Source organism: Zalophus californianus, chromosome 14, assembly GCF_009762305.2.
Source record: "Zalophus californianus isolate mZalCal1 chromosome 14, mZalCal1.pri.v2, whole genome shotgun sequence".
Classification (NCBI taxonomy): Eukaryota; Metazoa; Chordata; class Mammalia; order Carnivora; family Otariidae; genus Zalophus; species Zalophus californianus.
This window is the reverse complement of record NC_045608.1, coordinates 26,085,584-26,101,884: the sequence shown is the minus strand read 5'-3', so window position 1 is coordinate 26,101,884 and position 16,301 is coordinate 26,085,584. Positions and strand designations below refer to the sequence as shown.

At 49.4% G+C, this 16,301-nt stretch overlaps 2 protein-coding genes across 6 annotated transcripts in view; one reads left to right on the top strand and one right to left on the bottom strand.

The window, feature by feature from the left end:
* The window catches only part of GUCD1 (guanylyl cyclase domain containing 1), a 33,780-nt gene that overhangs the window by 14,591 nt on the left and 2,888 nt on the right, over positions 1-16,301 (top strand). The gene's annotated exons all lie outside the window — the stretch shown is intronic.
* UPB1 (beta-ureidopropionase 1) overlaps positions 10,449-16,301 on the bottom strand; it is a 28,851-nt gene continuing 22,998 nt past the window's right edge. For 2 of the 3 annotated variants that reach the window (XM_027576468.1, XM_027576470.1), the window contains 4 exons: positions 15,075-15,156; positions 13,813-13,855; positions 12,403-12,557; positions 10,449-10,900 (listed from right to left, as the gene is read on the bottom strand). In XM_027576468.1, coding sequence (XP_027432269.1) covers positions 10,817-10,900; positions 12,403-12,557; positions 13,813-13,855; positions 15,075-15,156 — 364 coding nt within the window. In that variant the 3' untranslated portion in view covers positions 10,449-10,816. Of the gene's footprint in view, positions 10,901-12,402; positions 12,558-13,321; positions 13,408-13,812; positions 13,856-15,074; positions 15,157-16,301 lie in introns of those variants that run through there. The other variant, XM_027576469.1, reaches the window with a different exon arrangement.

The window sequence follows — 16,301 nt, the reverse complement described above, 5'->3', positions numbered from 1 at the left end:
CCCCCAATCAGCAGCTCCCCTTATTTGCTAGCTATTGGGCTCTTCTAGTGTTACATTTGATAAGAATTCTATTTCTGAAAAAAGGAAGTGTTTGGAAATCCTACCTTACCCGGCAGCCTCAGACCTGCCCCACGTCCCACAGGGAGCTGACAGAGCCAGAACTGGCTTCTTGGGTAGGGTCCCAGTCTCTGGCCTCTATTCTCGTCCTGACTGACTGCTGTTCTGCCCCTCCCCAAGCCCCTCATGGTGGGGATATATTAGGAGTTGCGACTGAGATCTTGGACGCTTCTCCAAACTGGTGAGTGGCCCTGCAGACATACCTTCAATCAGGGCGTTGGCCAGCTGAGGCCGGGGTGCCCTGCTAGAGTATGCCAGGCAGCATAGCTGGGGTTCTGTCTACATGCCTAACCAACAACACTTGCCCTGCCCCATTCTGAATGAGCATATCATCGTTGGGGCAGGCATGGGAAAGATCGGTTTGGGGCTTCTGAGTGGCCGTTGAATATAATTACGGGAGAAAAATGAAGATGAGGGAGGTGTTGAAATGGGGGGCCAAATGTAGATGAGGTAGCGAGTACTGGGTAGAGTTGGCTGCCCAGAGCACGCAGGGTGAGGATAGCGGAGGACAGGCTAAGGATTCCTGGGAGAGGCCCCACTGGGAGCCAAGGGGCCAGGCCAGAAGGCAGAGCTGGGTACAGCTGAATGGGCGCCTTTGGCCCGGGGTCTCTCAAGCTGTTGGCCAGGGCTGCAGTCACCTCAGGGTTTGACATACTGGAGCATCTGCTTCCAAGCTCACTGACGGGGCTGCTGGCCATAGGCTGCCTGGGTGTCCTCATGTTAGAGCAGGTGGTAAAGACATGGAGGGAGCGAGTCAGAGGGAGGAAGGGAGGGAGAGAGATTGAGAGAGAGAGAGAGGGAAGGAGAAAAGAAGCACCCAGTATGGAAGCCACAGCTTTTTAATAAGTTAATCTCAGAAGTGACATCCTGTCATTTCTGCAATACTCTTATTTAGATAGAAGTGCATCAGTAAGTCCAGCATATACCGGGGATTTACACAGGACATACCAGGAGGCAAGGATCACTGGACATCTGGTGGTTACGTTTTTTTAATCTTAGAGCTAGGAACACCCCTGGAGACGTCTCGGCTAGCACATCCTGAGACGGGCCCTTCAGAATACCAATGGTGAGAAGCTCTGTGTAATGGGGTGCCCTGGTCAGGTCAGTTTGGCAAATACTGCATGCTACAGTCCCCTCCGGGGGATTTAAGAAGTGCAGAAAAGGCTCTCTATAATCCTGCAGCAAGGGGACTCCCTTCATTTAGGGTTTCCCCAAATTCCTTAGCCACAGCTGTTCTTGGGTAACACTGTTACTCTGTGAAATATGCTAGCACTTGGGTAACCATTGGTCTAGTCCAAGGGGGAGAGTGCAGCCCAGAGAGGGGAGCAACTAGCCCAAGGTCATCACTCAGCTACAGACAGAGCTAGACCCCAACCCACCAGTGCTACTTTCCCAACCTTCAGCCCAGACCATAGTCCAAAGTAACCCTGGTGGCCCTGTAGGGGCGAGCCAATGCCAGAAGAGCCAGGAAATGAACTCTGAGTTCTGGAGCTAGAGAAGGGCTGCCACAGGCCCCTGGGGTTCTGCCTCCAGGTAGAAAGCCTGGCGTGTGGCCCCAGTACTCTGGAAGAGCAGAGATCCTGCTCTCCTTGCTGACTTGTCTCGAGCTACAGTATCCAAGAACACACACCACAGACTTGCCCCCACCCTCCAGAGTCAGAACAGAATTGAGAAAACCAGGAAGATACCGAGACATCATCCTGCTGTGCTGCTGGTCCCAGGGGCCAAGTGATGGGACCAGCATGGACTTAAGTGTTCATGGGAAAACCTCAGTGCCAGAAAATGGACACAAAATGCTGTGCTGCTGGTCCCATGGGCCCAGTGTAGTGGCCTCTCCAGTGACTTCTCCATCCTCTCCAGCCCTCTCCCCCACCCGTCTCCCTCCTCTGTGTCTCTCCCTGGCTGCCTGTGCCAACATGCATCCTGAATACTGCTTCCTGAGGATCTGCCTCCAGCCCCTGGGTTTCCCCCAGCACCGAGGGATCTGGTGAGCCAGTCTCCCCAAGCTGTTTGGGGCCCCTTGATTTACAAGGGTTGGATGTGCACAGCTCACAACAGACCCATGAGGCAGCCAAGTTGGCCTGCTCTCTATACCTCTCACTCACCAACGTCCTTTCTTTCCTCAAGGCTCTGCTCAATGTCACCCCTTTTAAAGGAGTACCTTTTTCTGCACCCCTCAGTCACATCATCCTGTCTACCTGTCTCCACTACTGTAGCCCCCAGCCCTTGACACCTAGTAGATGCTTGATAAAGTATGTGAATGGTCAGTGGCAGATTTTTAATGCCTGTTTTAGTGGCTTTCTTGTACTTTTCAGAATCAGAGGTCACCATTCAGGGGAAGGTTGCATTTGAACCTACGGTGTTAAGCAGAATTCAGCAGACACTCTCTCTTATGAGGATGAGTGGGAGGATGAAGCCCCCCCCCCACCCCGCCCACTAGTGGCTACATTTCTGCCCGTCTCAAGAGCAGAGACACTGGCTATGCATTCTGAACTAACTTCTCAGGAATGTTTGTATAGCAAGTAGCCTTGGAAGACATGAAGTATCTCCCTTTAGGGCCACAGACAGGCAGATATATTGCCCATTATAAAAGATTTGGGCTCCTTAAACTCAGGGTTCCTCTCCTGTAACACAACCCATTGCACGTGCAAGTGTCCCTGGCTCTTCTGGGGACTGGGACTTGGAGAATCTGCAAGATAATGCGGTTCTCTACCTGGATGGTGCACTGGTTGTTGCTAACTCCCTGTGTGCAGGAGGCATCCTGCACTATCTGGTGGTCAGTTTCTGTCTGCCCCATTGTAACAACTAGTAGTAAGTCTCATCCTGGGTGGGGAGATGGATGTGACCCCTTTCAAACAACAGTTACAGAGATGCACACCTCTTACTACCTTCAACTGGGTTTGCAATGCTGATGAAGGTAGCTGACAATGAGAAGTGGGCCCCCCCTCCCCGGAATGCCTCCTCAAGAATCAACTTAAAAAGGTTTCTAAGTCGGCCTCTTTCACTCCTTCTTGGTCCACACTCTCTCATACAGCAGTTTGGATTTGGGGATTCAGACTTGATGATTCCTGGGCATGTTGCTTCTTTTTTTCCTAAGAGCAACTCCAGGCCAGCCTGGTTGCCACATGTTCTATAGTGACAGCCCAGCGGCGTCTGGGTGGCTCAGTCCATTAAGCGTTCAACTCTTGATTTTGGCTCAGGTTATGATCTCAGGGTTGTGAGATCGAGCCCCACTTGGGGCTCCCCGCTGGGCATAGACTACTTAAGATTCTCTCTCTCTTTCCCTCTCCCTTTGCTCCTCCCTCTGCTCATGCTCTCACTAATTCTCTCTCTCAAATAAATAAATAACTTAAAAAAAAAAAAATCAAGTGACAGCCCAGCTAAAAGGAGGCCTAGGGCTTCAAACTTGATTTTAGTTCAGCCGCTTGGATTCTCTTGTTGGACTGACCTGGCCGTAAGTCATAAGAACAATGGCCACTTGGGTGAGTATATTGTTTGCCGAGACCCACTATGGCGGCCCATGGAGGATGAAGTTGGGAAAATAACAGCTCTAGCGCATTTTATAAAAATGCCCTTGTTGGCCCTTCCGAACAAAGGCTAGGGGGTTAAGAAAGGGGTAACTGGGACGGGGGGAGGGGGGAAGGTGATGTCTCAGCTATTGGAATTCACACTGACTTTGGAGGAGGAACAGCAACTTTGACACCTAGATAGGAAACAGCTTAGATTCTAGGAGCTAGGTAGGGAGGAGCACTAATCATTAATGATTTTGGTCTTTCATAATTGCCTCTGGAGTCTTTGTTATGAAAAATGCCCCAGTGTGGCGCTCCCAGACTTTTGTAAGCATGTTAAATATAATTTAACATGCAGGCGTTTGCCTTCTTCCCAACCAGATGGCTTTGATCACAGCTTGATCACCATTCCTATTAACCTTACCAGAAGCCTGTTGGAAACACAACACAGGCGATGTCCCTGGCTCCTGCATCTCCCAGGAAAAACAACCGTAATACCGCCAGATGTCTTCCCAGCCCCTATCCTCACAGAACTCATTCAGCCATTCTGGGAAGAAGACAAATGTCACCCAACCTGTGGCATGGGCAAACAGCATTGATTGGCCTGACTACCTGCAGGCAGTCCTTCCAAAAACAAGGATTAGATTCAATTATTCAAACTAACTGGGAAACTTAAGGCCTACCAGCTGGTCAGGAGGCCACACCGGAGATGTAATCAACCTGTGCCCTGACTTATATAGGTCCTACTTGGGGAACCCCAACACTTGTGAAGAACATTTTCTAGGGGCACCACGTGCGCCCTGATGACTGTTTTTGTATGGAAGCCAGGCAGTAACCTGCCAACCTCCCCCAGAATAGTGTCTTGCATCTTCATGCTGGTCGTAGGCCAGAATCCATGGAATTACTGCCATATCCAATGTCATGAAGATTTCTGTGTGGTGTTTTGTTTTTTGTTTTCTGTGGTTTCTTTTTTAGGAATTGTAGAGTGTTAGCTCTTACACTTAGGTCTTTGGTCCATTCAATTGTTGAAGCACATACCACCAATAGATCAGGTTGCCCACAGACAATTGTGGAGATATCGCTAAAATGAGGCTAGCCTTAGTTATCAAGGGGAGCTTCCTGAACCAGTAACTGACTCGTTATTTACATGCACTCTGTGAGCAGATATCCCCATGATGGTAGTCATCTGATTAGAAAAGGTGATGCAACATTTGCCCCTGACTTTAGCTGAAGCAATCAGGATTTCTACCTTGGCCCTGGAAGGCATTTCAGGTCAGTGTTAAATCACTGGCTAGGTTGGTATAGATAATAGAGTTGCCTAGACTTCCTCCAAGGTAGGCCAAGGTAGAGATTGGACAATATCTAATATATCCTGCCATACCTGGATTAATGGCCTAGGCCAAGTGGAAAGGTCAATATTTGAGACAGCCACTTGGCATTCTAAGGTAGACCTTGATGGTTCGTGGGGTTTGTCCATCCTGTTGGGTTGAGGACCCTGGGAAGTAAGACTGAGGGTAATTTGCAGGTTGGGCTTGTTTTGCTCCTTGAAGTTCTGTGGATAAAATTGAGGAACCCCTACAAGAAAAATGGAACTGATTTGGTCCAGCCTTTGTCAGTCAAATTAATCAGAGTGTCTGATAGAGTAGTACACTCATGGGGAAATTGCCAGAAGTCAAGATGATGCAGAAATGAGAAATGGATATTGGTTGGAAGTTACTGCTACAGGTCTGTCACTTTTCTCAAATTTCTGCTTGACGCATGAGCTAGAACCATGAATGCCTTTGTCCTGGACTGTCTTTCCAAAGATGTTTGCAGAGCCAACAGCCTTAGAAGATAGAGCTGTCTCCCTCTGGAGCAAAGTGCAGGTGTTTTTGCAATCTTGGCAGACAGAGATAGTGTCTGCCTTTAGAGCAAAGGGCAGACATGCTTTACTTTCCAGTATGAAAGATTCCAATTCTCTAAGCTCTTCTCCCTCTTTCCCTTTCTCTTCTTAATGCAACCCACTGCGCATGCAGGAGTCTCTTGACCCGCTTTTATCTTGTCCTGGGGGAATTGAGGCCCAGGGAACTGTAAGACGGTGCTGGTACTCTGGCTGCTTCTACTGCTGTCCTAAGCTCCTTTGTCTCTGAGGAATGCTGTGTCTTCTGCTAGCATCCATGAAACTGAGGTCAGCTAAGTTGTCAGCTTCCAAACAGGGTAAGAGCTCAGATTCTTCCCGGTTCCTGACAAGATGTTCGTGTTTCTTTAACACGGTGAATTCTATTTCTTAGAACTTATCCTAAAGGAAACAATAGAAATAAGACTAACTTAGCCATTAATCCTTTTAATATGCTGCTGGATTCAGTTTACTAGTACAGTTGACCCTCAAACAACACAGGTTTGAACCACACAGGTCCACTTGTATGTGGATTTTTTTGGGGGGGGGATATAGTACAGTACTGTATATGTATTTTCCTGATGATTTTCTTAATATTTTCTTTTCTCTAGCTTACTTTATTGTAAGAATATAGTATATAATACATATAACGTATGAAATATGTATTCGTCAACTGTTTATGTTGTTGGTAAGGCTTCTGATAACAGTAAGCTATTAGTAGTTAAGGTTTGGGGAGTCGACGGTTATATATGGATTTTTGACTGTGTAGGGAGTCGGTGCCCCTACCTAACCCTTGCATTGTCCAAGGGTCAACTGTACTTTGCTGAGGATTTTTGCATCAATATTCATAAAGGGGATATTGCTTTGTAGTTTTGTTTTCTTGCTGTGTCTTTGTCTGGCTTTGATGTTAACGTAATGTTGGCCTCAATGAGTTAAGAAGTGCTCCCTCCTCTTCAATTTTTTGGAAGAATTCGAGAAGGATTGGTTTTAGTTCTTTCTTTCTTTTTGTTAACAGCTTATTTATTTATTTAGTAATCTCTACACCCAATGTGGGGCTGGAACTCATGACCCTGAGATCAAAAGTTGCATGTTCTTCTGACTGAGCCAGCTGGGTGCCCTGGTATTAGATCTTCTTTAAATGTTTGATAGAATTCACCAGTGGAGCCCCCAGGTCCAGTGCTTTCCTTTGTCAGGGGGGTTTTGATTACTAGTTATGGGTTTATTCGGATTTTCTATTTCTTCATGATTCAGTCTTGGTAGTTCATGTTTCTAGGAATCCGTCCACTTCATCTAGGTTGTCCAATGTGTTGGCAGACAGTTGTGTTGGTTTGCCAATGTGGGAGCTCCCCAGGTGAAATCTGAAACTGGCCCCCATACCTGGAGGGCAAGGAGAGACTGAAGAAAGACGCAGACCTTCCCAGATTGTAGGTGGCAGTTTTAATAAACAAGGCCACTTACATATGAGGCTCGTCTTGAGTGGCCACAAGACAAGTAGATCTCTGCACGTGTCCACCAGAATCTTAAGAGTTCATATAGAAATCTTAATGGGGTTCAGTCACATGTACTGCCCAGATGGTCCTAATATTACTCTCTCAAGCTGTGTCTTTGAAGTAGCTCCTAGTGTAGCAACAGTGGGCAGAACGCACATTCCAAGGATGGGGGGAAGCAGCGGGGGAGGGAAGGAGCCTCTGATTGCCTGGGTCCAGCTCATGGGTCACCCGGCAATCACATGCTCTTGATGACCTCCTCTAACAAATTGTTCATAGTACTCTTATAATCCTTTTTATTTCTGTAGAATCAGTAGTGATGTCCCCACTTTCATTTCTGATTTTAGTAATTTGAGTCTTCCCTTTTTTCCTCAGTCACTCAAGCTAAAGGTTTGTCAATTTTGTTATCCTTTTTGAAGAACCAGCTTTTGTTTTCATTGCTCTTCTCTATTGTTTCTCTATTCTCTATTTTATTTCTCTCTGCTCTAATCTTTATTATTTCCTCACTACTGTTACCTTGGGTTTAGTTTGCTCTTCTTTTTCTAGTTCCTTAAGATGTAAAATTTGGTTGTTGATTTGAAATCCTTCCTTTTTAAATTTTTTTTTTTTTTTTAATAAACTCTAAGCCCAGTGTGGAGCTTGATTTCATGACCCCGAGATCAAGAGTCACTTGCTCTACAAATTGAGCCAGTCAGGTGCCTGTCCTTTTTTTTTTTTTTTAAGATTTTATTTATTTGACAGAGAGAGACACAGCGAGAGCAGGGAACACAAGCAGGGGGAGTGGGAGAGGGAGAAGCAGGCTTCCCACAGAGCAGGGAGCCCGATGCGGGACTCGATCCCAGGACCCTGGGATCATGACCTGAGCTGAAGGCAGACGCTTAACGCCTGAGCCACCCAGGTGCCCACCTGCCTTCTTTTTTAATATAAGTGTTTATACATTCCCCTCTTGCACTGCTTTCATTGCATCCTACAAGTTTGGGTATGTTTTGTCATTGTTTTCATTCGTTCCAAGACATTTTCTAATTTCCTTTGTGATTTTAATCCATCGGTTGTTCAAAAATGTGTGGTTTAATTTTCATAGATTTTTGAATTTTCCCTCTGCTACTTATTTCTAGTTTCATTCCATTGTGATTGGAAAAGATACTTCATATGATTTCATTCAGTCTTTTAAAATTTATCACGACTTGTTTTGTGGCCTAACATGTGATCTATCCTGGAGAATGTCTTTGCCTTTTTTCCTGTCAGGCACACTGTGGCTTGGCACTGTCCTCCCCTGGTAACCCAGATTCTAGCAATAAAGCCATGGGCTGGCAGAAATGCTGTCTGCAGAGCTGCAGAGACCCTCGAAAGCCTCAAACTCAGTCACCTCTCATCTTAGAGGTGAGAAAACTGAGGCTCAGAGGATCAGAGGCTTCACCCATAGGCCACAGGCCCCCTGCAACTTCCCTTCTGTGGCATCAGCAACGATCACACCACTTCCACCCTAGGTTCAGTCAACAGATGTTTGCCAAGCACCTAAACATGAGTTAAACCCTCAAATGAGTCCATGTGTGCAGGTCCCATCAACTCTAAGGCAGACCTGAACATTTTGATTTTAGGCAGTGAGAGGTGTGGACAATCAAATCCTTTCTGGTGTATTAGTGCCCATTTCATAAATACACCAACTTGTTATCTAAGCTGGCTTCTGTATTAGGTTGACTACACGCTCCTCTTAGAAACCACAGGCACAAAAGTTGTGGACACTGAAGGCCAGACAGAAAAGCTCACTGTATCTGCAGGGCTGGATTCTATGAAAAATAAGTACAAAGGGGGCTTTTACATGAAGCGAAAAGTCTGTGGCTCAGAGAGGCTGAGGGGGTTAACACAGAGGGATGACCAGGCAGTTCCAACCAGGTTTTTCTCCCCAGGTGGCTGTCCAGGAGCACCCCGGCCCTGACATGGGATGGGTTCATGCAATTCAGCTGTTGGGCCAGGGAAGGAATGAGCTGCCTTCCCTGACTGGGCACAGTAAGGGTAGAACCAGAGGACCCCACTCCCACCTCCAACACTGTGGCCGACTGTAGAGGTTTGAGACTTCACAGTTGGGACTCTTTTTTTTTAGAAAATATGTATTTATTTGAGAGAGAGAGAGAGAGAGAGAGAGAGAGAGAGAGAGAGACCAGGGGGAAGGGCAGAGAGAGAGAATCTCAAGCAGACTTCCTGCTGAGCAAGGAGCCCGACTCAGGGCTGGATCTCATGACCTTGAGATCATGACCCTGAGATCATGACCTCAGCCGAAACCAAGAGTCAGTCACTCAACCGACTGAGTCACCCAGGTGCTCTCAGCACAGGTGGGACTTTTGCTGTGTGATGCAAGGAACAGAGCCCACATAGGCTCCCTGGCCCATCTAGTCTGTCTCTCACCACTGTCCTGTGACATAAAGCAGAAGAGGAGATATGGTCCCACTTTACAGATGTGGAAGGCAAGGTGCAGAGAGGTGAGTAACGTGCTATGTCAGTCAGGGAATCAGTGCTCAATCAGAGAAGCAGAATCAATAGGGAATGCAGATATATTTATATACACAGGAGATACATACGTATACACACACACATGCATAGATAGATAGACACACAGAGATTTAGTGCAAGGAATTGCCTTACATGATGATGGGGACTGGTTAGCCAAGCCTAAAATCCACAGATGGGATAGGCCACCAGGAATGGCAGGCTGAGACTCAGGGGGCACAGACTGATGGTCTGCTCTCTCTGTAAATCTCTATTGCTACATCATACCATGGACTACCATGGCCCCCTTTAACACTGCAAACAGAGTCATGAGTGCCTTTAAATGAAACAAATTAGAGCAGAATTCCAGAAAACCTAGCACCAATGCAGAAAACTCGTCCTGAAGATTCTGTTCTGGTACCAGAATCTGTATCAGCTAGGGTCCAAATGGAGAAGCGGAAACAGTAGCATATATATTAAGAGATTTATTGCAAGGCATTGATTTAAGTGATTGTGGGGGCTGGAGAGACAAGTCTGAAATCTGTAGGGCAGGTGGTCAGGAAAAACAAATGGGATCTCTCAGGCACATAGGGGTGGGGGAAGTTGCTATCCACAGGCAGAATTTCTTCTTCATCGGGGAAGCCTCAGCTCTCCTTCTGGGGGCCTTTTGACTGACTGAATCAGGCCTACCTGGATTATCTAGAATAATCTCACTTGCTTAGTTGACTGGTTATGGACTTTAATCACATCTACAAAATACCTTCATAGCAACACCCAGATTAGCGTCTGATTGAATATGTGGGGACAGCAGCCATGTTGACACATCCAGTGACTGTCTCCCCTGCCCACACCCAGTAGCTTAATGACTGGATCAGCCTCAGCTTCCCCTACTTGCACAGACGCTCCCTCCCCTACCCTCAGGTTGCCGACGGTCTAAACAGAGGAAGAGACGAACCTCAGGACTAGGGCATCCTGTGTGTCTAACTGCAAATCCACCTGCACCATCAGTGCCTGAGATTTTTTTTTTTTAATGGCGGTAAAATTCACGTGACATGGACTTAGCCATTTTAAAGCATGCAATTCAGTGGCATTTCACATGGGTACTTTCACAGTGTTGTGTAACCATCACTTCTGTGTAGGCCCAAAACATTTCGTCAGCCAGGAAGGAAACCTCATACCCACTGCAGTTACTCTTCAATCTACCCTCCCGGCCTGGAACATTTTTAAATCAACAGTGTTATCAGGACATCATCAGGGAGAACTTGGGCGTGTAAAGCCTGCTGTACTTGCTGATCTGCCAGGGGCAGAGGTGCCCTCCTTGGCGGGCAGGGGCTAAAATCCAGCTACTCTTTCACGACATTGGGGCTGTAGTTGGGTTTGACGGCTTCGGTGAGCTCCTGAGCGTACATCTCATATCTGCCGGTCATCTGAAAGCGAAACACAGGCAGACAGATCCGGGTTACACACCACCACCTCTTGCCACTAGAGGGCAGCCACGGGACAGAAATTTGTCGGGAAGGCCCGCGGGAGGACAGGACAGTTTCAGATCATAATGTAGAGGAACAACCCCTGTGTGACCACTGGGTACTGATTCTAGCGCTATAGCAAAGATCACAGATGCTGAGATGACTCACACACACTGGCCCCTCTTGCTGGAAGTCCTCTGTGACCTGTCCATCCAGAAGGTGTGGCCTGCCCCGAGGCAGAAGGGAAGAAGCCTGTCCTGAGGTCTTGCAGAACCCCAGAAGAACAGCCTACAGCCCAGAGAGGGGAGTGACCTGCTCCAGGTCTCCAGGCAGCAGTGGGATTTGCTGGGGTTTGCACCCTGGACTCCTGGTTCTGGGTCTGGGGGTGAGTGGGGACAGGGCTGGCAAACCTACCGGTGCTCACACCCAGGCATTCCCTCCCTCCTTCCCAAAACCCCGACAGGAGCTCAGGCCCATCACCATAGTTTGGGGGGGGGGGCTTTTGCATTCAAAAAGTTACCGATGAGAAAACATCCTGTTTATTGTGTGGAATCCTGCATTAATCTGAGCTTCCCAGGAAGAGGAGAGCCCGGCCAGGAGACGTTCATGTGGGCAATGCCTTATTTGTCTGATGAGGATCTGAGACTCAGGGAACATGCCCAAAGACCCATGCTCAGGTAAACGGGGGAGGTGATTCCTCCCAGACACGCTGGGCAAAGTCATGCAGTCATGAGGACATTCATTTGCATGTGTAAGTGGGTTCTGAGTTGGTAGAAATACTGCTGGACACGAATGCAGCAAACTCCATCTGCATCCAGGATAAGAGGGTGTATTCCAGGGGTCCAACGGATGCCACCACCCCATTCCAGGAGGGTGGGCACTTCCGCTCCTCCCAGGACCCCTGGTGTCACATGTGTTAGGTCTCAAAGGCCACTTGAGATCTTCCAGTTTTACAAACAGGCATACTAAGGCCTGGGAGCAGAAAGGGCTTGCTCAGGGTGACTGAGAAAGGCAGTGGCAGAGCTGGGCCTAGATTCCATTTCTCTGTGTGACCCATTTCCCTCTACTGTCAAGGCCTAGACCATGGGGCCAGGCCACAGGCAGAGCCAGACACCCACATTTATCTTGTGCAAATGCCTGGAAAGGAAAAAAGGGATTAGAGAAGCCAATCCACTCTATTCTCCGGACAAATGAAATTGAGATTAATTTGTTTCAAGGCGCCCAGAATCTACATCAGACCAGAGGAGAATTTATTAAGGTCAGCTGCTTGGGCATCATTTGACCCAGCGGCTCCCCCCTCGCACACCAGCTCTGGGAGGAAGAGACCCGGTCCTCTGCTCGGCTTGGAGCCTCATCTGGCCGCTCCTGAGAGCAAACCCAGCAGCTGTGGTTTCCAGCTCTTGAGAGCAGGATGGGTGTCCAAGCAGAGGAGTGGGGCAACAGCAGCAGACTCAGGGACCCACCTTGAAGTTCCAGATGTCATTCACCTGCCGGCAGAGGTTCAGGTCGAGCTCAGCAACCAGCAGCCCGTCCCGGGTGCGGGAGAGCCCGGGGGTGCGGCTGCTATCCGGGGCTGCCACGTAGCTCGAGCCGTAAAAGTAGCCAAAGTCCTGGTGAGCTTTGGAGGAGCAAAAGAAAGCATCCGTGAGCTTGTGCAGGCCGAGAGGTAGGCACACTGAGCGACACCCAGGACAAAGTGTCTGTGCCACCCTCCCCGCCTTCCCTGGAATCCCTGTGCCACCCCCTCAAACAACCTGCCTCCCTCCTCAGGCCTGAGGCTGAGCAAGTCCCTACAAAAGTCACCCTCACAGCCCTCACCTCTGCCCCTGGGAACATTCTTAAAGGTCATCCTTGTAGAAGTATTAGCCCTTACTCCCAACATTAGCCACCCACAGCCCAAGGGAGTCATACAGCTCTGCAGGGCTTCCTGTGTGATCTGCTTCCTGTGGTGGCCCAACACGGTGAGCTAGGGGCTCTGCCCTCACTTGCCTTCCCAGATGCATCTGCTGTACCTTCCTTCCATGCCTCAGGCCCCTCACAAGTCAGGTGGTGCTAACAGCTACGCTGTAAGGAGCAGGTGGGCACAGTGCAGGGTCTAGGAGGGGCTTGGACACAGAAAGCACCCAGTGGGCCTCATTTCCCTGCCTCACTGCACCTCTCTATGCAGGGAGCTAACTGGGATTGGACACACTGGACCTCCAGTGAGGGGATCTGGAACCCTTTTAGTAAGCGCTTTTCTGGGAAAACAGACCTGCTCAGTCCTCTCTGCCTTTTCCAGGGGATGCCCTAAGCCAGTTCTGAGACCTCCTTGGTGGGCCCTTGCCTTCCACATTCTTAGCCACCGGGACCAGTGGGTGGGGGATTCCTACCAGAGGTCCTCACCTCTGGTATCTGCCCTCAGATCAAGACAAGCTGCAGTCTGAGGAACCCAAGGCAGTCCATGCTGATGTTCTGGGACATTTGTGCATCTTGGGATGGGGTGTGGTGGTGGCAGGTGAACAAGGACAAAGGAAGAGAGGGAAGGAGATGTGTAGGGTGGATAAAGCACCCCCTCTTTCAAGGGAGCCCACAAAAGGCTCTTCCATGTCTTATAGGCCCATCTCCTTACCAGTCCCAGGGGAGGGATGGAGTCCAACCCAGTGCCATTCAATTCCCAATTAGGGAATGAGGTAGTCACAAACCCAGGACCCAGCCACAGTCAGGCTCCCACACTGTGGGCCACGAAGATGAGAGGAGAGCACCCCTCCGACAATGGGCCACATGTGCAGACCACAGTCTGTGGGGCAGACCCTGCCCGGAGGGGACAGACAGAGAAGGGGACAGTGAGGCCCACGCCTCAGCTGCAGCCAACCACGGAAATTCCTGGAACATACCTTTCTTCCCATCTCCAGAGGTAAACTCGTTCGGGAAGTACTCCTGTGAAACAAAACTGAGGTAAGGCAAAACCTATAGGTGGCACTACCAGCACGTACCAGCGCGAAGTCCGGCTGAGGAGGACTCAGGGAAGCAAGTTACAGGGAGAGAAGGAATGGCCTGTACTCGCTGGGCAATCAACAAGTACTTATGAAATTTCCCCGCTGAGTCGCCAGCACTGGGCCAACACAGGCGGCCAGCAGGGAATTTGACAGGCAAGGTAAAAACCCTGACTGTCTCTGCGGAGTTTATAATCTGCTGGGAGGGGAAAAAAAAAAGACGTTGAGCAGAGTGGTTCTCAGGCCTGTGGAAGGCGGCTGAGGTTTGTCTGCCTGGGAAATAAAGCCCCAGCTTGGGGTCTCTGAGGGGACTAAGGGGGTGCTCACACACTGCCATCAGAATTTCCCCCAAAGCCTAATGGAAACAGTACCTCAAGCCGTGATGGGGTTATACAGGCTAATGAAAACACTGAGTTTCTTCATGTTGCCAGAAATTGGACCAACTTACTGTAGAAACCTTGATTATCTCAGCCTGAGCAGGTGTCTGATCAGAGTTTGACATCCGATTAATAAGAATGAGGAAGAGGATTATTACATAACGAACGCATTGTTTTGTAGTCAAGTTCACTCAGTGCATGGGTCAATGGGGAAAAATATGAAACAGGAGGGGCTCCTGGGTGGCTCAGTCGGTCAAGCGTCTGCCTTCGGCTCAGGTCATGATCCGAGTCCTGGGATCGAGCCCCGCATCGGGCTCCCTGCTCGGCGGGGAGCCTGCTTCTCCCTCTCCCACTCCCCATTTGTGTTCCCTCTCTCGCTCTCTCACTCTCTCTCTGTCAAATAAATAAATAACATCTAAAAAAATTAAAAAAATATATGAAACAGGAGACTTGGTGGTGACAGGGTGAGAGCCTTTCAAAACAGTTTCAGCTACAAACCCAAATAGACAAAAACAGAAGAGAGACATAGTAATACCTTTAAAAGGAACAGACCAAGCCAGTCTCCCCTCCTCCGGGACCCTAGAATTTGTGGCACCCACACAGGGACAAGGACAAGAGGTTTGTGGTGTCCCCACCGGGGCCAGCAGACAGTTGCTTCTCTGTGGCCTTTGCTGGTTGAAGAGGCCAGGCCCCCTCTAGGCAGGCAGCTTTCCTAGCAGCTCTGTCCCCTCCCCAGCACACCTGGTTGACCAAGCCCGGGAGCCCAGCCAGACCGCGGGCACTTACCTTGCCCACTCGGTTGATGGCACAGGTGAAGCAGTGATTTGCAATGGCTGCATTTCTGGCCTCAACTGGCCACAGGGACTCACTGTGAGGGAGAAGCGAGAGGAACCAGGTGGCTGACTTCCCAGCCAGACGGGCTGGGTGCTTGGTCCCAAGCTACAGCCAGGCTGCCGGCCTTCTCGGCTCTGCAGTGGGGATGGCCAGGGAGACTGGTGTGGCTGTGGGTGTCCCCAAACCCACGGGCAGGCCAGCTTGTCCTGTGCTCAAGCCCAAGCAGCCTTTTGGGGCGGGCCTGCTGCAAGCCAAAACAGCCCTGAGCCGCAGTTTTCTTTTCTGAAACTTCCTGAAAGGGATATTGTAAGGACTGACTACACCGGTGAAGCTTCTAGAGGGGGCTGCATGGCAGAAACTCCGTAACTGCTAGTTCTCTCTCCTTCCCTCCTCCTGGGTTGGGTGAGAAACTCACCTTCCAGGCTGGTCACGGCCTCACCTAGCAAATGTTAGAAGGGAGCTGGGGGTCTAAGGGCTCATGCACAGCCCTCTGTGAGCTCCAACTGCTGCCCTAATCCCTATCCTGCTCTGTTGCCTTGCAAAGCAGTCCCTAGAGCAAACAGAGGAAACCTGAAAGGAATTTAGGTAACTGGAAAGGGTAGTAGATTCTTTAGCAGGTGTCATCTCCCCTGAGCCGGTCCCCATCTCCCAGTGCCTTCCTGTTTTCCTCTTCTGAGCCCCGAGACTCTAAGCAGAGGCTCCCTGGCCCTCTTACTGGCCCAGAAAGGAGTCATCACAAGGGCACAGGCCTTCCTCAGTTCAGCGCCCACAAAGGTAGGATATGATGGGAAGCGATGTCCCAACTGAAGACCCCGCCCTTCTCCGGCCCACCAACTACAATGGGCCATGGGGTCCAATGGGCCTTCTTGTCACCAATTATCTCTTGTCTAAGGAACAACATCATTAGGATTCTGGATTGACAGGCGTAATGCCCACTTAGAAACACTAAGTGACTGGGAGCAAAATGCCCTAGAATCTTTCTTCCTGTCAGTGTGCACCTGGTTTAAACCGGGAGTAGGTGGAGGGAGTGGGTGCTTGATAAGCCTAATTCTCAGGAGGATTCACGAGTCTGGAAAAAAAAAATCACAGGCTTGATTGAGGGGACTCATTTTGCTGCTTTTTTTCCCCCAGCTGCTAAGCCAAGCTGACAAAACTTTTAAGAAAGGATTTTTATAGAAA